The 25336-nt window shown below is 44.9% G+C and overlaps 1 protein-coding gene and 1 long non-coding RNA gene across 5 annotated transcripts in view; one reads left to right on the top strand and one right to left on the bottom strand.

Moving 5' to 3' along the window:
- Window positions 1-25336, bottom strand: part of LOC146798093 (cytochrome P450 2G1-like) — a 488692-nt gene that overhangs the window by 274291 nt on the left and 189065 nt on the right. For all 3 annotated transcript variants that reach the window (XM_085625313.1, XM_085625311.1, XM_085625312.1), the window contains exon 4: window positions 11211-11360. In XM_085625313.1, coding sequence (XP_085481439.1) covers window positions 11211-11360 — 150 coding nt within the window. The remainder of the gene's footprint in view (window positions 1-11210; window positions 11361-25336) is intronic.
- LOC146798094 (uncharacterized) overlaps window positions 1-25336 on the top strand; it is a 526362-nt gene that overhangs the window by 231931 nt on the left and 269095 nt on the right. The gene's annotated exons all lie outside the window — the stretch shown is intronic.

Below are 25336 nucleotides of genomic sequence, written 5' to 3' on the forward strand. Positions count from 1 at the left end.
TATTTACACACAGAGTCATGTTTTCACATTAGTCACAAAACGAAATTTCTTTGCCAATTTGAAAGCACACTTACTACTCTTTTTTTTGGCAAGTGATAAACACTTTTACAGACTGACACATTATGAATCCACTTTTCAGATTCTGATAAAAGCACATGTCCAAACTGCTTTTTCAGACCAGCACCATGTGTAACCTGGGTGACTGACTACACTCCAGCAAGGGCAACCAGCCTTAGTGATGCTGAATGTATTTGCATTACTGACTGAAACCTCAAACCCCACTCGGTTGTGAATACTATGCATGATTCCACAGGATAAGCAGCTGGCTGTGTACTAAGAGTCTGCTTCTGCATAAAAAAATACCTCCCCCTTTCCATCTAATACAAATGTAAAATCACCAGAGCAATACGCAATAAATCTCTGCCTGTAATTCCTATTTACACACAGAGTCATGTTTTCACATTAGTCACAAAACGAAATTTCTTTGCCAATTTGAAAGCACACTTACTACTCTTTTTTTTGGCAAGTGATAAGTACTTTTACAGACTGACACATTATGAATCCACTTTTCAGATTCTGATAAAAGCACATGTCCAAACTGCTTTTTGAGACCAGCACCATGTGTAACCTGGGTGACTGACTACATTCCAGCAAGGGCAACCAGCCTTAGTGATGCTGAATGTATTTGCATTACTGACTGAAACCTCAAACCCCACTCGGTTGTGAATACTATGCATGATTCCACAGGATAAGCAGCTGGCTGTGTGCTAAGAGTCTGCTTCTGCATACAAAAAAATGGCTCCCCCTTTACATCTAATGCAAATGTAAAATCACCAGAGCAATACGCAATAAATCTCTGCCTGTAATTCCTATTTGCACACAGAGTCATGTTTTCATATTAGTCACAAAACGAAATTTATTTGCCAATTTGAAAGCACACTTACTACTCTTTTTTTTGGCAAGTGATAAACACTTTTACAGACTGACACATTTTGAATCCACTTTTCAGATTCTGAAAACAGCACATGTCCAAACTGCTTTTTGAAACCAGCACCATGTGTAACCTGGGTGACTGACTACACTCCAGCAAGGGCAACCAGCCTTAGTGATGCTGAATGTATTTGCATTACTAACTGAAACCTCAAACCCCACTCGGTTGTGAATACTATCCATGATTCCACAGGATAAGCAGCTGGCTGTGTGCTAAGAGTCTGCTTCTGCATAAAAAAATACCTCCCCCTTTCCATCTAATGCAAATGTAAAATCACCAGAGCAATACCAAACAGCTTTCTCTGACCAGCAACATGTGTAACCTGGGTGACTGACTACACTCCAGCAAGGGCAACCAGCGTTAGTGATGCTGAATATATTTGCATTACTAAGTGCAACCTCAAACCCCACTCGGATGTGAATACTGTGCATGATTCCACAGGATAAGCAGCTGGGTGTGTGCTAAGAGTCTGCTTCTGCATAAAAAAATACCTCCCCCTTTCCATCTATTGCAAATGTAAAATCACCAGAGCAATACCAAACACCTTTCTGAGACCAGCAACATGTGTAACCTGGGTGACTGACTACACTCCAGCAAGGGCAACCAGCCTTACTGATGCTGAATGAATTTGCATTACTGACTGAAACCTTAAACCCCACTCGGTTGTCATTACTATGCATGATTCCACAGGATAAGCAGCTGGCTGTGTGCTAAGAGTCTGCTTCTGCACAAAAAAATGGCTCCCCCTTTACATCTAATGCAAATGTAAATTCACCAGAGCAATACGCAATAAATCTCTGCCTGTAATTCCTATTTGCACACAGAGTCATTTTTTCATATTAGTCACAAAACGAAATTTCTTTGCCAATTTGAAAGCACACTTACTACTCTTTTTTTTGGCAAGTGATAAACACTTTTACAGACTGACACATTTTGAATCCACTTTTCAGATTCTTAAAAAAGCACATGTCCAAACTGCTTTTTCAGACCAGCACCATGTGTAACCTGGGTGACTGACTACACTCCAGCAAGGGCAACCAGCCTTAGTGATGCTGAATGTATTTGCATTACTGACTGAAACCTCAAACCCCACTCGGTTGTGAATACTGTGCATGATTCCACAGGATAAGCAGCTGGGTGTGTGCTAAGAGTCTGCTTCTGCACAAAAAAATGGCTCCCCCTTTCCATCTAATGCAAATGTAAAATCACCAGAGCAATATGCAATAAATCTCTGCCTGTAATTCCTATTTACACACAGAGTCATGTTTTCACATTAGTCACTAAACGAAATTTCTTTGCCAATTTGAAAGCACACTTACTACTCTTTTTTTTGGCAAGTGATAAATACTTTTACAGACCGACACATTATGAATCCACTTTTCAGATTCTGATAAAAGCACATGTCCAAACTGCTTTTTCAGACCAGCACCATGTGTAACCTGGGTGACTGACTACACTCCAGCAAGGGCAACCAGCCTTAGTGATGCTGAATGTATTTGCATTACTGACTGAAACCTCAAACCCCACTCGGTTGTGAATACTGTGCATGATTCCACAGGATAAGCAGCTGGGTGTGTGCTAAGAGTCTGCTTCTGCACAAAAAAATGGCTCCCCCTTTCCATCTAATGCAAATGTAAAATCACCAGAGCAATACGCAATAAATCTCTGCCTGTAATTCCTATTTACACACAGAGTCATGTTTTCACATTAGTCACAAAACAAAATTTCTTTGCCAATTTGAAAGCACACTTACTACTCTTTTTTTTGGCAAGTGATAAACACTTTTACAGACTGACACATTATGAATCCACTTTTCAGATTCTGATAAAAGCACATGTCCAAACTGCTTTTTCAGACCAGCACCATGTGTAACGTGGGTGACTGACTACACTCCAGCAAGGGCAACCAGCCTTAGTGATGCTGAATGTATTTGCATTACTGACTGAAACCTCAAACCCCACTCGGTTGTGAATACTATGCATGATTCCACAGGATAAGCAGCTGGCTGTGTACTAAGAGTCTGCTTCTGCATAAAAAAATACCTCCCCCTTTCCATCTAATACAAATGTAAAATCACCAGAGCAATACGCAATAAATCTCTGCCTGTAATTCCTATTTACACACAGAGTCATGTTTTCACATTAGTCACAAAACGAAATTTCTTTGCCAATTTGAAAGCACACTTACTACTCTTTTTTTTGGCAAGTGATAAGTACTTTTACAGACTGACACATTATGAATCCACTTTTCAGATTCTGATAAAAGCACAAGTCCAAACTGCTTTTTGAGACCAGCACCATGTGTAACCTGGGTGACTGACTACATTCCAGCAAGGGCAACCAGCCTTAGTGATGCTGAATGTATTTGCATTACTGACTGAAACCTCAAACCCCACTCGGTTGTGAATACTATGCATGATTCCACAGGATAAGCAGCTGGCTGTGTGCTAAGAGTCTGCTTCTGCATACAAAAAAATGGCTCCCCCTTTACATCTAATGCAAATGTAAAATCACCAGAGCAATATGCAATAAATCTCTGCCTGTAATTCCTATTTGCACACAGAGTCATGTTTTCATATTAGTCACAAAACGAAATTTATTTGCCAATTTGAAAGCACACTTACTACTCTTTTTTTTGGCAAGTAATAAACACTTTTACAGACTGACACATTTTGAATCCACTTTTCAGATTCTGAAAACAGCACATGTCCAAACTGCTTTTTGAAACCAGCACCATGTGTAACCTGGGTGACGGACTACACTCCAGCAAGGGCAACCAGCCTTAGTGATGCTGAATGTATTTGCATTACTAACTGAAACCTCAAACCCCACTCGGTTGTGAATACTATCCATGATTCCACAGGATAAGCAGCTGGCTGTGTGCTAAGAGTCTGCTTCTGCATAAAAAAATACCTCCCCCTTTCCATCTAATGCAAATGTAAAATCACCAGAGCAATACCAAACAGCTTTCTGAGACCACCAACATGTGTAACCTGGGTGACTCACTACACTCCAGCAAGGGCAACCAGCCTTACTGATGCTGAATGTATTTGCATTACTGAGTGCAACCTCAAACCCTTAAAGTATTCCTTATTTTTACCAGTACACCTTAATTTATCGTGAAAACATAGTCCATATTATTTTACATGTTCCTTACATTTAAATGTCTCCCAAAACAGAAAATAATAAACACAACTTCAACAAAAGGAATTCCAATTCTATTATTCATTTCTTAATTTACCATATACATCCCCTCTCAAACTCTAAACTCACCTTTAAAATTAGTTAATTGTAAAAGAAATGTGGCACTCAAACAGCAGATTATCAGAGCCAGGATCTCTGTTCTGTACACCTCTCTCCTCTCAGCAGAACCAGATAATGGCAAACTTTCCCTCTCTTTTTCCACACATATACATGTTAATTTCAAATCTCAGTGCTTCCCCCTTTTTTTCAAATGTAATCACACATTTCTATTGGTTGAAAACCAACCCTTTTCCAAAAGTACCCTTCCCCCAACTTGACTTCTGCCTAGTACCCTTCCCCCAACTTGACTTCTGCCTGCTACCATAGCAACAGCTCATGGAACACTGCTGTGTGGAGTTAGGTCAGAAGTTCGCCCCACAATGTTTCATTTCCAAAGAGCAGGAGTGCTTGACTTTTCAAACCTAACAGCAAAGCCATAGTACTGTTCTTTGGTAACACATTTTTCTGTACCAATACAAAACATGCTTCTATAAATTTACACATACAGCCTAGTTTTTATTCTAGAATGGTATGAAACAGCCAATCAGTTCTTTTTTTTATAAAAAAAATATGTATGCCTCCATTTCCAAACTGTCTTTCATTTCTTTTTACCATTCTACTGAATTACACCTCCTGAGTGCATCCAGTTCTCCTTTGAAGATGTTCACAGTGTGGATTGTAGGGCACAGCTATGTCTTCTGGAGTGAAAAGTATGCAGAGAAAACAGATATGGTGAGAGACCTTGCTTTGCCAAATGTAGATATTAAATGGATTGGTCAGAGAGGGTTAAAGTGGCACCAATTGATGCCATTGGTGAAATCCTTCATGCAAATCCAACACCCTGACCTCATAATAGTGCACTGTGGTGGCAATGACCTAGGCACTTTGACTGGGGTAGGTCTGGAAATGCTTATGAAGGACACCTTTGCACAACTGTTTTCACTTTTCCCTAAAACTGCCTTTGTGTTTTCTAACATATGCCAAAGGCAAAAATGGAACTGGTCCAATCATTTCTGTCCACAGATTGACAAAGCAAGAAAGCACGTCAACAAATCTGTTTCTGCTTTCCTCCGTGACTATGGTATGGGTTCCATTTACCACAACAACTTGCGTTACGACATGCAAGACATTTATAGAGGAGATAGTGTACACTTCACTGATGAAGGGAACAGAGTCTTCCTCTTGAACCTTAGACTCTGCATCGGTACTTACTTGTAGGTACCACTAAAAAAACACTTAATAAACACAACGGCTCTTTTTAGAGCCCCCTAATATCTAAACACTTAAATCTGCATTTCATTTCTTTTTTTATTTTCTTTTACCGTACGCGTACGGTGAGCTTACCGTACGCGTACCCCGCGATTTTTTTTAAAATCAATAAATGTTTTTTTTGTACTTTTCTGTCCTTCTTTGACCCCCTTACAAATGTTAGGGGGTCTGTAACTCTCTTCCTTGCCCCCTTTTCAAGTTATCACCCTTTTTTTTCTGAGTGAAATACACAAAATGGCGGCCGGCGCTTCCTGGTTTCGACCGATTCGAATGTTTACTAAGATCTAAGAGCCAATCAGAATCGCGCTCGCGCACGTCACCGTACGCGTACGGTAAGCGCACCGCAAGCGCACCGTAAGCTGGCTCAGATATATATATTGATTTAAAGGCTATTTTCTCAGAATCTACTGAACAGATTTACACCAAACCTACAAAAGGCACTTCCTTGACCTGTAGACTACCTCTCTGCCAAATTTCAAGGAACTCTGTTCAGCCGTTCGGGCTGTGGCTGTGTCTAAAGGTCCTATGGAAAAATGCATGGGAAAAATGCGTTTTGGGACCCCCCTTTTATCTCAGCCCCCGCTTGACGAATCCCCCCGAGACTTTCAGGGTAGGAGCGGAGCACAGCGCCCCACCTATTTTGAAAATTTGGCGAGGATTCGTTTTCCTATGGAAACAGGGTCCTAACTATAACTACCTACAGTATTTATTTATTTATTTATTTATGGGTTTGTATCGCGCTGGACTCGACTCCCGAAGGAGTATCTCCGCGCCATTGGACTACCATACTGCAAACAGAAGAGGAGAATCGGACAATATATCTTATTAATTCTGAAATAGGAAGGTTTTCAACTGTCTCCTGAAGGGAAAGTGATCGTCACATAGTCGCAGAGATGTAGGGAGACTGTTCCATAAAGTAGGACCAGCAATTGATAGGGCTCTGTCTCCCTGTCTAGCCTTTTTTGCCCTTGGTACACATAACAGAGCCTGCTCACTGGATCTCAGAGAGCGGCTGGGTATGTAGGGGCAAAATTTCTTAGTTAGGTATACAGGGCCTCTCCCATGTAGGCATTTATGTATAGTACAGCAAATTTTAAACTTCACCCTCTGTTTGATGGATAACCAATGTAGCTTATTGAGTAAGGGTCTAGAGGGAGTGCGGGGAGGCTGGTTTAGGACAAGGCGGGCAGCAGTGTTCTGGACCACTTGCAATCTGGAGATAACTCCTTCATTTGCCGCCAACAGTAGTCCATTACAATAATCCAGCCTACTTAGTACCAAAGCCTGTATCAGAGTCTTTCTAGTTGAGTCTGGCAGCAAAGGGAAGACTCTCCGTAACAACCCAATAATGTGGAAACAGGAGCCCACCACTTGATTGCCGTGGTGTTTTAGAGAAAGCTCCTGGTCCAGTCGGACCCCTAAATTTTTTACAACCTGTCTGGGTTCAGGGACTGGGCCAAGGTCTTGAGGCCACCAGTCAGGAGTCCACAGGAGTTTGGCTTCCCCGAACAGCATCACTTCCGTCTTTGCCACATTACATTGCAGGAAGTTAGATGCCATCCAGTGAGCCACTGCTTTCATCCCCTGGGCGAAGTCATTTCTAACTTTGACCGTGAGGGTTTTAAAAGGGAAGAGGAGTTGGGTGTCATCCGCGTATGACACAGGAGTAAAACCATAAGATCTCATGATGTTTGCTAGGGGGGCCATATAGATGTTAAAAAGAGTAGGGCTCAAACAAGAGCCCTGTGGCACCCCCTTGGAGATCTCCCTCTCCTCAGATCGATATGTACCCAAAATGACCCTTTGTGTACGGTCTGTCAGGAAACTCCTCAACCAGGCTAAAGCCTTATCTTTCAAGCCGATGTTAACTAGCCTGGTGGTCATGATGTTATGTGACACAGTATCAAACGCCGCGGACAGATCTAACAGGACCAGGATAACAGAATAGCCTTTATCCTGGAACATGTGGAGATCGTCCGCGACGGACAGCAAGGTGGTCTCTGTGCTGTGTCTAGGTCTAAAACCAGACTGGGAGGGGTCCAACCCATCTGTTGTTTCAATATAATTTGATAGATGTCGGTTTACAAATTTTTCTATTATTTTACCCAAAAAGGGGAGAAGTGAAATGGGTCTTAGATTAGACAGTTCCGTCCAGGGGATTGCAGTGTTTTTCCTCAATGGTCTTACCAAAGCCCTTTTCCAATCTAAAGGAACCATCCCTGTACTCAAAGAGATATTAATCAAGTTCTGAATTTGGGGTCCCAGAACGTCTGCGAGCATAGGCATAATTCGTGCTGGGATGGAGTCTAAAGGGCTACCACTTTTAATTTGAGCAATCAGAGAGATTACCTCTTCTAAGGAGATAGGGGGGAAACTTGTGAGGCACTGAGTAGATTGTACCTGTTGTGTACTCACGTGAGGGATAATGTTGCTTCTTCCTACAGCACTCATATTTGAGGCCATAATCCTGTCATAGATCCCGTCTATTTTCTTCATAAAAAATATAGAGATCTCATCGCAGAGATCCTGTGTCGTGACCTCTGCGGTCTCACAGGCCACTGGCTTGGAAAAAGTCTGCAAAATATTATATAATGCCCTAGAGTCTTTCCCAGCCGCTAATAAATGTGCTGCAATATGGTTTTTTCGGGCCATTCTAATGGCCTTATGGTATATTTTGAGAGAGGTTCTATGTTGTTCTTTGTCCTGTGGTTTCTGGGAGTGTCTCCATAGGAAGTAGGTAATATATATAAAATCCAAAGGTGCTGGCTTTTGCACGTCACACCAGAACTAGAGGGCATGCTGGTAGCCAGTGCCTAGCGTTACTGGCATAACATACAAACCAATGCTCACTCAAAAGAAAGAATGAGCCCGACATATGCTGGGTCACACACCAGGATTTATTCCACAAAAATTAAAGCAAAGTCCAGGAAATGCCAGGCAGACGCTTTTCAGCAATTATTCTTTCATCAGTGCCGGTTCCAGTTTCCAAACAGAGCCTCACACCTGGGGATTGTTTTAAGGTCCATGGCAGTCTCAGGCAACTCTCTCTCACTCATTGTTTCCACCCCGCCTCTGCTGTCAGTTGTAATGCCTTCCTGTTTCCTCGAGAACAGAAGCATGCTGGTATATCGAGTCCGAAGTGTCAGCCCATATACTGAAGGGCTGTCAAACACCAAGTGGCGTGTCTCGATGGCCCACAATCTTCCGCTCTCGACCACAGGGATAATATTTCAGTACCTGGTGTGGCTCCTGCAGTCAATGTTGCAGCCTCTCTCCCAGTGTGGTACCTCCAAGACAGTGCTGCTCAAAACACTTGGTGGGGTGACGCGCTATAAAATTGATGCTTAAAAAACTTGCTACTGATAAAACATAATTCGATGCTGTTCAGGTATAAATACCTCAATTAACCAGCGCAAGATGTTTCAGTGTTTTTTTAAAACATCAACAAGGTGCTAATGCATAGACAGTACTGTTGATATACACAGCTTAATTGTAAACCTTTTGACTGAAAGTGCCCAGTGCCTGTGCAAAATAATTTTCTTTAAAAGTGCTAATATAGTAATGATGAATAATTATTGTGTAAAACCTAACTATCACTTATATGCTAACTGAGTGGGTTTAGGTGGCAGCTATACTTAAAATAACTAATCTAATTTCCAATATTTTGCAGTTCGATGATAGCCCTATTTTATTTTGTGTTCCTTGCCCCTCGTTCATAAATCCCACGGGTTATGAATTACATGCAGGTATATTATTCTTCTGTAGCGTTTAGGCCACCCGGTTGTTTCGTCTCGATGTTTAAAAAGTAACTGGATTCCAATTACCTGAGGGCCTTCTCCATATTCGCCCTCTCTTGTTTGGGGGAATGGAATTAATTAGATAGTACCTCAAGTCCTTGGGGTCCCCCTCATGCACTTTGCTAAAATGTCAGGCCACCGATATGTTTGATCCCTGTTTTTTATGGCCCTTATGTGCTGTGGTACCTTCTGCACAATGCTGTCTCCACCTCCTGCGGTCATACTGCACCAGTGAGGACAGAACTGGTTAGGATAGGGCTCAGAGACCCTTGCACAAAGAAGAACAAATGCAAAATGGGGTATAAGTAGTGGACCTTAAACCATAGAACTTTAGATCACTTCTGGGGTCAAGAGGAGTCTTTGCCAAGGGGAAGAGCTGGAGAGCTGAGAGGAGGAGTACTGCCTGTTCGCTGTGTGTGGTTGTGGATTCTGCCAAGGGAAACACAAATACTGGATCTTTGCTAAGAATCTGCTTGAAAAAGAATCTCCAGGGGCTTGTGTATGCTGGCCTCCTGTTCTGAAGTCTCAGGGACACTAGTTTTGGGCATCTGGATGTTGTTCCTGATATTGGGAGGTGAATGAAACTTCAAAGAAGCAAGAAATCTCTGACACCATCAGTGACGTCGAGACCTGTGCCGAGGCCAGGGGCATCACTCCTGAAGTGCACCATGCACTGACCTGCACTACAGCTCCGACACCCTTCGACGCCTGATGTTATCTGCCTTCCTGACGCCAGCACGCGCACCGATGACATCACAGCCAGCATCCTGGTATTGGGTGCGATAAACACCAAGGGTGACTCAATGACCTCACTGACTTTGTAACGCCTCACCGGAACGGACACCTCAGCGCGGATCAACCAACTTCCCCTGTCGTGGACTCGACATGTCACCTCCTCGCAGACACAACACCTCATCTCCCACGTGGTAGCCAGGGAGCCAGCCTCCAACTCAGCACCGGCACCTCACCTCCATGATGCCATACATCATAGACTTCGTTTTCCAAGGTTCTGTTTGTTTGGGGGGCCATGTGACTCCAAGCCCGACACTGCACACCTCACGGTCAGCGCCGTACTTTGAATTTATTGCTATCACAACATCATAATAGCCCCAGGTGGAGCTATTTGTTTTCTACAAGCTTTAATTTGGAAATAACAGTTTTTAGAGAATTTTTTTGCTATATCTATGTTGAATTTTTTGCCATTTTGGTCTGGTTTAGTTTAGATAAAGATAATAAAGATACTTTATTTTTTCTAAACTGGTGTGCCATCCATTTGTCATGTTTCCACTATGCTACTGTGAGTGTTGGCATAAATACTTAACACATTGCCTTTGGGATAAGCCTTTCTGCTCTGCCAAGCTACCAAGGGGGTGAGCATGGGTTATCTAAAGTGTGTATCCCCCTTACCCTGACTAGAAGCAAGGGTCCCAACATGGAGAAAGATCCCTACCCCTTCCAATTAAAAGACCCCCAGTGCTAACATACAGTTAGCTCTGTAGTGTATGTTTGTGTGTTTGCAGCCTTGCAGGCAATACCACATCTCAATTAAGATGATCCATGACTATGGGTTTGCCTCCTATTGATATTTGGTTGAGTGGCATTCCAAAAGCCATATTGCCCTATGAAGTGCTGAGTAAAGCTTAATTACTTTAATTCTAAGTTTAAAAGTTGCCCTACATAGAAGCTATAGAATGGCATGTTTTACATTGTCCTATTTCATTACTATAGTAAAATCTGCTGTCTGGATTTGGTATCTATAAAATGTAAAACACAAGGTCAAAGGAACCCACTAAAATATTAGTTAAACCTTGTGATAGTGGTTCACATTGTGGTCTGACAAAGTTGGTGTTTCCTTTATTTTAAATACTTGAATGTGGAACAATAACTGCATTTCAAATACTATGTACAAACCTTTAGAGTTTCTGAGCACTTCCAACAGGCACTGTACCTCCTCCTTGATCCTTTTCTCAATACTTTTCTTCCCCATTCCAAAATTCCTCAGCGTCATCAGTGAGAAGCGTCGAAGTTGTTTCCAAACCTCCCCGTTACTAAAAATAAGCCCTGGGAAAGAAATGTTTAGTAAAAAGACAAGAAGAAACACAGTCAGATTCAATTTGGCACTTGAACATTGGCTAGTTAGTACATAGGTGAATCAATGTACTTGCAGCTATGTCATGGCTAAAGCACAGCTCGCTTAGGGGTGGGTTAGTAGCTCAATATTCGCGAACATTTTGCTGATTAGGAATTGGTGATGTGTTACAAAATCAAGACTCTAAGCCTTGCTATGTAACTCATTGTAGTTTGATGTCTGAGTCTAAGACTTCATGGGAAAGCTGCAGCATTATAGAACACAGTCAACAGCTATGCTGGTTGTTAAAGGCTCTTAAACAGTGTTATAACAAAAGAGAGGGACAGTAAAAAATAGTATAGCTGGACGGAAAGGCCTGTATGTTTTTTTTCTCTGCATTCTGCCTTTTGAGGCAAGAATGTTCTAAATTGAAAAGGGGGAAACAGAAAGACAAACATTGCCATGTTGGATCCTAAGGTGTATGTATCTCACACAAAAGAGAGGGTTAGAGGAAGGATTAAGCTACTTTCAACATCTGTTGGCCTATATAACTTCCAATACAAATGAATCTCATATAAGATATAGGGTAGCTCACTGGAAAACAAGAGGGAATCCACCGTTATTCTGGGGCATATGCCACTTATGGACGAAAACCCTCACTCACCCGAGGGTGACATGCTTCATCATTGGGTTCCTCCAGCACACGGGGACCGCAAGGTACCCCGTGTGGGCCACAACTTTACCCAAAAGGGAAGGAGCAGAAGTGCTTAAGCACGTGTTGGATCTACCAACTCGAAATGGTGATGAGGGGCAGAGTGCAAAAAGTGAATTAAAAACTATCTACTTAAGGGCCACAATTTTATTCTTCCTACCTAAGTGATAGTGGTTAAAAAGCAAGTGATTATAGGGTTAAATATACCCTATCTATTGACCAACATGTTTCTGCCTTAATGATATAACTATTCTTGGCATTCGTCAGGATCAATAATAAAGTCACTCTGCAATATCAGTGCTCAAATAATAAAAAGTATACTTAAGCCTCAAATGCTTGACATTCGTACGGACAAACGTTCTACGTAATAAGTCAGCGGGCTCTAAAGTATACTTTGTGTGTACCAACTGAACCACTTTCAGAGTCCCACCTCACGCTTGGTATGTTGTATGATGTGTGATACTGTTTTTCGGACTCTGCCAGGGTTATATTGCTCCATCTAACGTGCCTTCCTCAATGCCTATGTTATAACGCACAGCGCAATGCAATACATATTACAATCTGGAATCCATATCTTTGTCACAGTGCATATGCAACGTTACACTCCCCAGCACATATTTTATATTACAACTTTAGAGACTAGTTAGGTTACACAACACTGCCCTGTGCATATTACACTCCAAGGCGCATATCTCATAGCACGAGCTAGTGCCTGTGCTATCTCGCGCTCTCCAATGAATCTGTCATTGCGCACAATGTATTGCATATTATATTTCACGCCCCGGTTCATCTTATATCACACTTTTTGGTGCATAGTTTATACCATATACTATATCTAGTTTTTATTTTCAATCTTGCTCTCAGGACTATGTTCTATATAACACTGCCTCCACCTACCCTTTTCACGGGCATTACATTTTGCGATGGGGTGGAGGGTCAGGGGATGTTTCTGCCAAGTGAGCCCGGAGTCAGTCACAAACGTCCTCTTCTTCCTGGATAAAAGTGAGATTAAGCTGCAAACTTGTTCATATTTTAAGTAGTTCGCACAGACACACATTTTAAAAACAAGAAAGTTCCTAATACCCACCTTCTCTGAACAGTTAGCTTGCTGCCCCATCCACCTCCTCCCTATCCTCTGTTGTCTGAATTCATGGACTAGCCTCCTCCCTCCTGCCATGCATGGTCGGATGTGCTGCCACTGCCCTCCATTTAGCATGATGTACCAGTCCACTCCTCCTGCCCTCCATTGCCCAACTCTATGGCCCATCATTGACCTCCTGCTTAGCCTCTGTGCTTAGCTTGCTGCCCCTATTCTCCTTCCCCCTGCCCTCCGATGTCTTTGTGCATGCCCCTGCTCCATCTTTTTTGCCCACCATGTTCCATGGACCTGCCACTCCTATCTACTCTGAGTGTTCTGTTGAGCTGCCACTTCCCTCCCACCTGCCTAGCATTGTCAGATGACTGTAACCTGTCCCTGCCACCTCTACCCTGCCTGTCCACATGCCATGCCCCTATCCCCTTCCTCCTGTCCTCCATGGTCCATTTTACTGCCACACCCTTCTGCCCTCCCTGGTCAGTTGTGCTGCAACTGCTCCTCCTGTCTGCCCCACGCAGTCTGTTGTGAGACCCCTTCCCCTGAACTCTCTTGTCTGTGCCCAGGTCCTGACCCTGCCTTCTATCCTCCATGGTCCTTTGTGCATGCCCCTGCACCCTCCTTCTTGCCCATCATAACCATTGTGCCACCACTAACCCTCCCGCTTGCCATGCATGGTCTTCTGTCCTTCCCTGTGTGGTCAGCTAGCTGCCCCTGACCTCCTCCCACCTTCCCTCCATGGTCTGTGTGTATTCCATCATAGTCTCATTATTGCTCTCCATGGTGTGTCTTGTTTCTAGTGCCCATCCTGCCTGACCTCCATGGTCATCTTGATGCTCCTGCCCTGCCCCCTTGCCCCCAGCCCTCTGTTTCCATGTGCAGACCCCTATTCCCTTCCTCCTGGCTTGTCTGTTCCATTTTAATGCCCCTGATCCATCCCTCCTGCCCTTTATGGTCTGTTATGCTGCAGCTTTCTCTCCTGTCTGTCCATTATGGTCAGCTAGCTACCATTGCCTCTTTCCCCTCTGTTCTCTGTTGCCCATGTGCATGGTCCTGTCTCCTCCCTATTGCTTTCTATGGAATGTTGTGCTGCACTCCCGTCCCGCATGCCCTGTGTGGTGTATTGTGCTGCTGCAAACCCTGATGCCTGCCCTGTAGGGTCAGTTTGGTGAACCTCTCCATGTCCCTCCTGTCCTCTTTTATCCGAGTCCATGTCCCTACCCCAATTCCTCCTGCCTGCCATGATCCAATGTACCATACTTGCGAACATTTTGAACTTGGTAAGAGGGAGATTTTGAAAAAAAACTGGGGTATTGATTTTCCCCTTTGAGTTACATTGAAAAACAGCAGATTGTAGACAGGATACAGATCAAATAAAGCCTATTTGAGCTTAAAAACATTGGACGTTTCCTGGCTGAAATGGGTCTGTTGGCATGTATGGTTGTACTACCACTGCCTCTTCCTACTGCCCACAATGGTCTATTTTATTGCCACAGCCTCTCTTGCCAGTCCTGTATTGTTGGTTTGTTGCCCCTGCCCCCCTTTCCACTGCCCTCCATAGTCTGTTGTGCTGCCACTGCCCTTCCTGCCTGCCCAGTGTGGTCAAATTGTTGCCTCTGCACTCTCCTACCTGCCTTCAATTTTCAGAGTCCGTGCCCCTGGCCTCTGCCTCTCAACAGTATCCCAATGAACAACTAGATTGCTAACATTCTATATTTATTACAACAGTGTGGAACGCCTGACATCATCTTGATGTAATCAAAACTGTAATACCTAGAGCATTATCTTTAGAAATTCATATATAAGAGGGTCTTATTTGCATCAAAATTATGGTTAGTGCTCTAAAAAACAAAAATAAGGACATATTTTCTGACTTTTCAAATAGCGACAAAGAACTTTTAAATTATTTGTAATCTTTATGTCTTTTTATCCAGTTGACCACTTGATTAAATGTTGCACCTAGGGGAGAGGATGTGGTGTTACTTCCAGAGCTGCTGACTTTACAACTGGGGAACCAGGTTTGAGTTTCTGCTTCAGCTCAACATTCTGTGATTCTGGTCGAATCACTTAATCTCCCCATGTCTACAACCAAAATGAATTTGATCTTGTGTGATGTAACCAATGCTCATGTAAAGCACTACAATACCTGACAAGTCTGAACTATATACAACTGCAAATACACAATAAATATGTGTTTTGCACACTTCTGTTATTGGGCTCTATGTGGGCTACATCTGGGTGATATTTGTGCTGCATTTGGGCTCTTTTGTCTCTGGTGGCCATCCTGGGAGATTTATTTGTTATGAAGTTTCCTAATTTTCAGTCTGCATATCAAAATCTTTTAATGAAATAGAAGAGGATTTGAGAAGTCACTCAAAATGTGCCCTAATTTTTCTTTCTTCAGCACTAATCATAATTTCTATGGCAAAATGAACACCCTCATTGTGTTCCTTTTTAAATTAAATGTTTTAGGTGTTACCAGTTTATTCCAATCAAGATGGCTTCAGGTGTGCCATACTTTTGTCATAAGTAAGACTGTTAGCGCTCTAGTTGTTCGTTAGAACACTCTGGGACATTCTGTCATTGGGCTTTACTTGGGCTACATCTGGGTGATATTTGGGCTACATTTGGGCTCTTTTGTCTCTGGTGGCCATCTTGGGAGATTTATTTGTTATGAAGTTTCCTAATTTTCTCATTTACTGCAGTCTCCTCAGTAGGAAATACTTTCAGTTTTTTATTTTGGTTCCATCAAGAAGGCATTCAGATGTGTCACACATTTGCCATAAATTCTGAATGTTAGCACTCTAGTTGCTCATTAGATCACTGTAGTAAAGCTACTGCTCACCAGGGAAGTCTGCTGCTGGTATTCAAAGTGAATGTTTCAGTCTGCATGTCAGAATTAGTTTATGAAATAGAAGAGGATTTGAGAAGTCAAATTGTGCCCTAATTTATCTTTCTGCAGCACTAATCATAATTTCTATGGCAAAATGAACCCTCTCATTGTGTTCCTTTGTAAATTAAATGCTTAAGTGTTACCACTTTATTCCAATCAAGATGGCTTCAGGTGTGCCATACTTTTGTCATAAGTAAGACTGTTAGAGGTCTAGTTGTTCGTTAGATCACTCTGGGACATTCTGTCATTGGGCTATACTTGGGCTACATCTGGGTGATATTTGGGCTACATTTGGGCTCTTTTGTCTCTGGTGGCCATTTTGGGAGACTTATTTGTTATGAAGTTTCCTAATTTCCTCATTTACTACAGTCTCCTCAGTAGGATATACTTTCAGTTTTTTACTTTGATTCCATCAAGAAGGCATTCAGATGTGTCACACATTTGCCATAAATTCAGAATGTTAGCATTCTAGTTGCTTATTAGATCACTGTAGTAAAGCTACTGCTCACCAGGGAAGTCTTCTGCTGGTATTGAAAGTGCATGTTTCAGTCTGCATGTCAGAATTTTTTAATGAAATAGAAGAGGATTTGAGAAGTCACTCAAAATGTTCCCTAATTTTTATTTCTGCAGCACTAATTATACTTTCTATGGCAAAATGAACCCCCTCATTTTGTTCCTTTTTAAATTAAATGTTTTAAGAGTTACCACTTTATTCCAATCAAGATGGCTTCAGGTGTGCAATACGTTTGTCATAAGTAGGAGTGTTAGCACTCTAGTTGTTCTTTAGAACACTCTGGGAAGTAGTCTCAAAGGAATCAACTGACAGTCTCTGCCCTTGTTGGATGTACATGTTTTACTGAGAATGTCAGACTTCATTCTCACATGACTGAGAAATATAATGTGAATTTACAGAAAATGTGCTCTCAGTTTAGCTTATAGATCACCTTCCAAACCTCTGTGGGAAAAGCATGAGAAAATAGTTGTCTCTCAAACATGATTCATGATATCACAGCAGAAGGCTTTTTCACATGGTAAAATCACCTTAGAACACACCCCAATTCCTAAAATGAGTATGGTACCATCAACAAATGATTTATAATTTAACTAAAGTCTTAAAACCTTCTATTAACTGCAATGCTTTTTAATGAGGTGCTATCATGTATATTGGTCCCAAGATGGCTGCCAACCCTTCTTGAATGAAGTACTTAAAGCCAATCAGATCTCACGATGAGATGTGTGGTTAGGCTCCGCCCAGATATATCTATCTTTTTAACTCTAATTTTCTCAGGAAATACTGAACGGATTTACACCATTTAAGCAAAAGGCACTGAGGACTACCTCTTTGCCAAATTTGGTGTAATTCCATTCAGCAGTTCAGGCTGTAGCTGTGTCAACAGGTCCTATGGGAAAATGCATCTGGAAAATGCGTTTAGGGACCCCCCTTTTTTCACAGCCCCCGCTTGATGAATCACCGTGAAATTTTCTTGATAGGAGCGGACTGGAGCTAGCCAAAAGTTTGGAAAATGTTGTGAAGATTCGTCAATCGGCGCCAATGTTATTCCAAATAGAATGTTGCAGATTTCCTATGGAAAATAGGTCCTAACTATAACTACCTACTGGCGACCTTGCAGTAGGTAATATATATATATTTGTCAAGCAGGGGCTGAGAAAAAAGAGGGGTCCCATGCATTTTCCCATAGGACCTGTTGACGCAGCTACAGCCCAAACTGCTGAACGGAATTACACCAAGTTTGGCAAAGAGGTAGTCCTCAGTTCAGACTCGTGCCTTTTGCCTAAATGGTGTAAATCCTTTCAGTAGTTCCTGAGTTAAAAAGGTAGATATATCTATGGCCTCGAAGGATCCGCGCACCCTCCCCGCACCCAGTGCACACCTTGCTGTGCACGAGCTGTATTCTAATTGGCTGTCAACAATCCAGATCAGGAAGATTTTTTTTTTTTAAGATCCGCGAGATTCTTGCACCCAGCGCGAATTTCGGCCGAAAATAAAATAAAATTCAGCGCGGGCTCCCGCGCTGAATATTCTAATTTGCCCCCGGGGGCTAAATCCTGGGGGCATAATTTAAAAAAAAAGTATGAAGGGGTCCCAATCCCTCCCACACTGCCCCGGGGACAGCCACCCCCCGGGGCTTTATTTCAATGTATGCGGAGGGGCTCATTGCCCCCCAGCAGCCTCGGGGACCGCCATCCACCGGGGCTTGTGTTTTTTTAAAACCCTGTGTAGGGGGGCTCGAGCCCCCCCCCACAGGCCCCGGGGACTGCCATCTCCCCGGGGCACTAATTATTTAAAATAGGGGGTCCGTTACGGACCCCCAAGCCCTGGGGACCACCACCCCCGGGGCTTTAAATTGAGTGGGGGGGCCGTGCGGCCCCCCTGGAGCCAATGATTGCCCTGGGGACCGCCACCCCCCAGGGCCGGCTCCTGCAGTGTCCCGGGGTGCCCACCCCCGGGACACTGTTGTTTGCAATGGCAGGGCGGGAGCCTCCTGGCTCCCACCCTGCCATTGCAAACTGCTTTGCTTCATTGAAGCAAGAGCAGGGAAACCTGCTCTTGCTTCAATGAAGCAAAATAGATTGCTTTTTCACATGGGGAGCAGCATGTTAGCTGCTCCCCATGTGTAAAAGCAATGCCGGCTCCCGCAGGAAGCGGTCGCTGGCTGGGACCGTGGGGGGATTGGGACCCCCCACAGTCCCCAACGAGGTGGCCAGGCCCCGGAGGTTGGGGTCCCCGGGGCCAGTAGTGGCCCAGGAGGGGGGCAAGGCAGTCCCCCCCCTGGTGGGCTAGTTGACCGCCAGGGGACCTCAGGATTCAAGGGGACTTAATCTCCCAATTTAAAACGCGCCACGGGGCGTGTTTGCACAGTGGTGAAGGTAGGGGGCCGGGCCTGAGGTGATACTGTGCAAACACGACCTGTGGCGCATTTTAAGTTGGGGAATTCATTCCTCTTCAATCCAGAGGTCCCCTAGGGGCCAACTAGCCCACCTGGAACCTCCACTAAGCGCCACGGAGCTGCGTTGCAGAGTGTTGTAAAAAGGGGCATGTCCTCTGAACACCTCTCTGCAACGCAGCTCCCTGGCGCATACTGGAGGTACCTGGTGGGCTAGTTGGCCATCAGGGGACCTCAGGATTCAAGGGGACTTAATCCCCAACTTAAAACACCCCACGGGGCGCGTTTGCACAGTGGTGAAGGTAGGGGGCGGGGCTTGAGGTGATATGAGTGCAAACACGCCCTGTGGCGCGTTTTAAGTTGGGGAATTAATTCCTCTTCAATCCTGAGGGTCCCTGTGGACCAACTAGCACATCGGGTACCTCCAGTAAGCGCCACGGAGCTGCGCTGCAGAGTGTTGTAAAAAGGGGCGTGGCCTCTGAACACCTCTCTGCAATGCAGTTCCCTGGCGCATACTGGAGGTACTTGGTGGGCTAGTTGGCCCACAGGGGACCTCAGGATTGAAGAGGAATTAATTCCCCAACTTAAAATGCGCCACAGGGCGTGTTTGCACACGTCACCTCAGGCCCCGCCCCCTTCCTTTACCATTGTACAAATATTAATCTAAAATCAGCCGAACTACGAATTCCGATTTACTCACCTGTTATCAGGAGAAAACCCAGGGCTGTGTTTGAGGGTGGGACTGCGAGGACCAGCTTCCTTAGCGCTCTCAGCTCCATCGGCGCAGCTGGGTCCTCTTCCCAATCACCCCCTGCTGACAGCACGGCAACGACTCGCGGCCCCCGCTTCACGGTCGCCGCTCGTGAATATAAATTGCTGCTTTGATCCTGTAAGCGTGTGCCCTGAACTCTGCCTACGTGAAGCCAGCACGCCAGTGAAAGACTTTGCATTGTACCTGTGTTTGAGGGTGGGACTCCGAGGACCAGCTTCCTTAGCGCTCTCAGCTCCATCGGCGCAGCTGGGTCCTCTTCCCAATCACCCCCTGCTGACAGCGCGGCAACGACTCGCGGCCCCCGCTTCGCGGGAGCCGCTCGTGAATATAAATTGCTGCTTTGATCCTGGAAGCGTGTGCCCTGAACTCTGCCTACGTGAAGCCAGCACGCCAGTGAAAGACTTTGCATTGTACATGTGTTTGAGGGTGGGACTGCGAGGACCAGCTTCCTTAGCGCTCTCAGCTCCATCGGCGCAGCTGGGTCCTCTTCCCAATCACTCCCCGACGCTCCTCCCTATACATACTGACTACTCTATTCACGCTAGCGGAACGCGCGCAGAACGAAGCACGGTGCGAAGACCAGGCTAAGAGCGGGCCGTTTGAGGCCGTTCGAGTACGGGTGAGGCAGGGCCCGGGCCCCCCACCGATGACCATCGCTGTATACTATCCACGGAACTGAGATATGAAAATGACTGCAAGAGAAACAAGAAGCAGAACCACACTGGCCGCGGGGGCGGCCAAAGGTACTTTGGACACTTATTTTACTAAAGCAGGCTCACTTTTAATTGATGAAATTTCTATTTTGGAAAGGCGAATATCCCAAGAAATTGACTGGGTTAGGAGATCCTCACTAGGCCCCCTTGCACTTGCTACTACGCCTGAACAAACCGGTGCCCACATACCTTCAGATACCGGCGGGGCAAATGGCACATCCGACCTAGTTGATTCACATAGCCCCACTACTATTCCCATTGACTATGACATGTCCGTTATTACGGAGCTAAGCATTCTACCTCTCCCTCCTGTGAGGCCTCCTTCGCTTCCATCCAGTGTTATAACGTCTCTTCCTAACAATGATGCAACCATCGAGAGAGTTTGCTGTAATACTCAGTCATCACGGGGGGAGAGGGAGGGAGCTATTCCCAAAAGAAAAAGAAGGGCTGAAACTACAGGGGGGCGCAAGGCGAAAGCACCCAAGTACAATTCTAAAAACGAGGCCAACCATCAGACCCTAACAAACAAGGTGCCGAACCAACCGGGGAAAAAAAGGGTCTTACCCACCCCAATCCCGGCCCAGCCGTCCCCCACTCCAAGTATTACAACAAGTGATGAGGCCCTCACCCTCTCAGATATCCGTATTCTTCTGAAAGAAATTTTTAATCCCTTGGAGGATCGTATAACTAAGATGGAATTATCTTTATCGAAAATCCACAAGGGACTCACACAATTAGCGGAGGCAAAGCACATAGCTAGAGACACGATCAATAAGGAGAGTGAGATCAAATCAGTGACCATTCCTAAAAAAGGGTTTCCTTTACCTCAGCCAATTCTAACGCAACAGCCCCCTGCAGCTGCACCAGAAACCGAATTTCAACAAGTGTAAATGTAAACCCCCAAGAGAATCTGGCTGCGCCTGCAGCTGGGACACGTGCGATTGACCCACAGCACAGGATAGTCAATTTGCCACCTCAGGCTATACCATACGTAGTGATCTTAACAGGCATCCCAGAGTTAAACCCATCCAGCAGAGAACCTGCGGGGGCCTTAAAAAATAAGGTAATTCATTGGCACTCCAATAACAGACCCCTTCCAGAGGGCATATATAGTGAGGTCCTCATGGTGAGAAGAGTCCCATGGTTAGGTACCACTAGAAAATCTATCCAGGGCGACTGTGTTGTGATTAATTTCAGGGACCCCGCCATTGTTAGGCATATATGTAGTTGGCCCCGGAACGCATATGAGTCGCCCATCCAAACCCTTCCTCTATCATTCTTCTACCCCTCGGCAGGGTGCGAGAGGGAAGAGGAGGGTTGGGAATTTGTGCCTAGAAGAGGACGTAGATGGAGGCCCATTGTAATGAAAGACCATCCCAGTCCTAGAATCCCGCCGGACGATTATTTTCCTACATTTAACAGGTTCAGCTACTTAGATATGGTGGACTGACTGGGTAGGACAGGGCCAGGGGAGGATCTGGGTTATAAAAGGTCTCCGATATATGACGCACAAATAGTCACCCCCACACAGAAAATTGGACCGGAACATAAATTAACAAATGGGGGAACCTGTCAGGGGACTCTCAACTTACTACCCACCGCATCACTGGTGATATCAGTCCAAGATGAATTGACTGATAATATGAAGATGCACTATAATGTCGCTGTACCTCCCACTTCCCAAACAGAAGGGACTAATTTGCCCTTTCTTAAAATTCTATCCTGGAATGTGGCGGGTTTGTCTAGCAAATTGAACTGTTCGACCTGGAATGCCTTTATAGAGGATAAGGACATATGCCTGTTCCAAGAAACATGGCTGAGAGAAGACCTCACTCGCACAGGTTTTGCCGCTTTTTCTAAAAATGCAAAATGGTGTGGCAAAGGCCGCCCTTCGGGGGGTCTTGCAATTTGGGTAGCTACAGACCTAGGCTGTAGGGCCGAAGCCTTTCCACTGAACTCGGATAATATTCTGGCTGTACTACTGGAGTGGCCAAATTCATATAGCCTTCTGGTACTGAATGTTTACTCTAGGCCAGTTAATATCTCGCAAGAATCTCGCACTATTGAGGAGCTCGATCTCGCTTTAAATGTAATCCCGGAGGGAATCCCATATCTAATAGGAGGCGATTTGAATTGCCACTTTGAGCCACTCCTGGGTTCCTTGGATGGACTGGCTCAGGAGGAGGACCTCGCTTGGTCCATACCATCGTCGCACTTACCGGCCCCAAGAGCTTGGTCCCCTCTGGCACTGCAAATTGCATCCCTCACTCTGAAGCATGGACTTAGGGCCTGCAATGGAAGGCTAAAATCGGATATTCCTCCGACTACATTCTGGTTCCACTGCCCTTGTGGTCGCAATTAAGTGATTTTCGGGTGATACCAAGAGAAGATAGCGACCACAATGCTCTGGAGCTCGAGTTTTATTATTCTGGTCTTGAGCCTAGGGGGAAGAAAAGGGATCTACCCGAGCCGGGGTTACTACTCTCGAATAATAGACGCAGAATAACGTGGGAGAAATTAGCAGCTGAACAAGGGATGATACTTAAGTTGTATGCCCTATTAATCCCCACGCTCGAGAAGGCTCAAGTTTTAAGTGTGCAATGTAGCACTTCGGGATTATTCAACCAGCTGGGGCAGCTACATGCTGATCTTATTAAATTGACATCTGAAATTTTTACTAGAACATCCAAAAGGGTTAACCGGCCTGCTCCTGGCCCCCTCTGGTACAACTCTGCCTGCAGGACGGCCAAAAGCGATCTTCTGACCGCAATTAAGGCAGGGACGGGTCGGGTGGAAATCAGGGATAGAAGAATGGTATATAAAACCTTAATTAAAAATGCAAAAACCGAATGGGAGCACCAAAAATGGGAGAACCTAACAAATTTTCTAGCATGAGGGGATTCGCGCAAATTCTGGCGCTGTGCGAACACAGGCTCGGAGGAGCTGGTCTCCGCAGTAGAGCCTAACATCTCAGCTAAGACCTGGCAAGACCACTTTCAGTCCCTTTATCAGTTACCTGATGGGACTAAAATTGATTACGCTCAGACGGAAATTACTAGCTCACGGGGGCTCTCATTTACACTAAAAGAGGTTAAAATGGCTATTATGGGTCTGGCAACAGGCAAGGCTCCTGGCTTGGATGGCCTACCAGGGGATCTATTTAAGCAGGAACCAGAAGTCTGGGCACCCTACTTCATGTTTTTATTCAATTCTATTCTGGAGGGCATGGAGCTGCCCGATACTTGGCTGGGCGCAGAGATTGTCCCAATATTCAAAAAGGGTTTGCCTCCGCTCCCAGCCAATTACAGACCCATTAGTCTCATCGATGTCCCCCAAAAACTATTCGGTAGACTCATCCTCAATCGTTTGCAAGATTGGATTGAGGAGTGCGGAATCATGAGTACGTACCAAGCCGGCTTCAGAAGAAGCATTTCCACTATCGACCAGATTTTCCGCCTGAATTTTATATACTGGAAGACCGTGCTAATTGAGGGCGGCAGCCTGTACACGGTTTTTGTAGATCTCCGTGCCGCATTTGATTTAGTGCCCAGGGACAAATTGTGGGCTGTTCTGGCGGACCTCGGGGTTCCAACTGATATTTTATCAATTTTGAGAAGACTGCATCAGGGGAATTTTGCAAGGGTTAGATGCGGAAGAGGAGGAATTCTCTCGGACCGCTTCCCCGTTGACAGGGGGGTTAGACAGGGCTGTGTGCTTGCACCAACTCTTTTCTGCCTCTTTGTCAACGGGGTAATTAGCCATCTGAACGGCCTGAGAAACACTGATGCTCCCAGGCTCGACGGCACAAGGGTTCCCGCTATTTTGTTTGCGGACGATACCCTGTTGCTTTCCATATCCCCCATGGGTATCCAACGGATTTTGGATGGATTCGCGAACTTTTGTGCGATCCGTGGATTGGAGATTAATGCTTCCAAAACTAAGTATATGATCTTCAATCCACCTTCGTCAACACGCGCTAATCCTGTTCTAGGGCCCTCTAGGCTGGAGAGGGTCTATACATTTGAATATCTGGGGGTAACAATTAATCAGACTATGACCTGGGACTCGCACCGCGTCAGGGCGAATTTGAAACTGACTCAAATGATAGGTGGTATATCAAGGATGACACGAGGATTGACCTTTCAGCCGTTTTCCCCTCGCCTCCAAATTTACAGAATCCAGGCAAAAGGGGCAGTGACCTACGGAGGCGAATTATGGGGGCATGTCGCCACCCAGAGCATGCAGGTCACTGAGAATAACTTCTTAAGGCAACTGACAGGTCTCCCGACTAGTACCCCTCTCTTCCCCCTTAGACTTGATTTAGGCCTTAGACCAATCACAGAGGAGCTGGGCCTTAAACCCCTAATGTATTGGTGCAAACTTTGGTCTACGCCAGAACTGTCTAACTACAGAGCTGAGCTCCAGGAGATTATGCGACTTGCTAACCCTGTACAAATTCCATGGCTCAGATACATCAAACAAACTTGCGAGTCATTAGGCAGACAGAATCTCTGGTCTGATCCTGAAAATACTTGTCCTAGAACTTCACGAAAGTCACTCTCTAAGGCCTATTATGAGCACCACTTATGCGTTTTAATTAAAAATGCCCAGGAGAAATCTTTAATGGGAAATTTTTGGGGGTCCAAAGACTCATACCATCTAGAGCTTGTATTTGACAACATAGGCCCCCCGCTAACAATGAAACTTTTTATGCAATGGCGGTATAGTACCCTTCCTCTTAAAGCGCATATTGCACGCTGGACAAGTTCTGAGACTACAGCACAATGTCCAGCTTGTTCTTACCCGAGAGAGACTGACTTGCATATTATATTCTTCTGCCCAGTATATAGAAGAGCAAGGAATTACTGGCTTGTTCCACT

Source organism: Triturus cristatus, chromosome 9 (genome assembly GCF_964204655.1).
Source record: "Triturus cristatus chromosome 9, aTriCri1.1, whole genome shotgun sequence".
Lineage (NCBI taxonomy): Eukaryota > Metazoa > Chordata > Amphibia > Caudata > Salamandridae > Triturus > Triturus cristatus.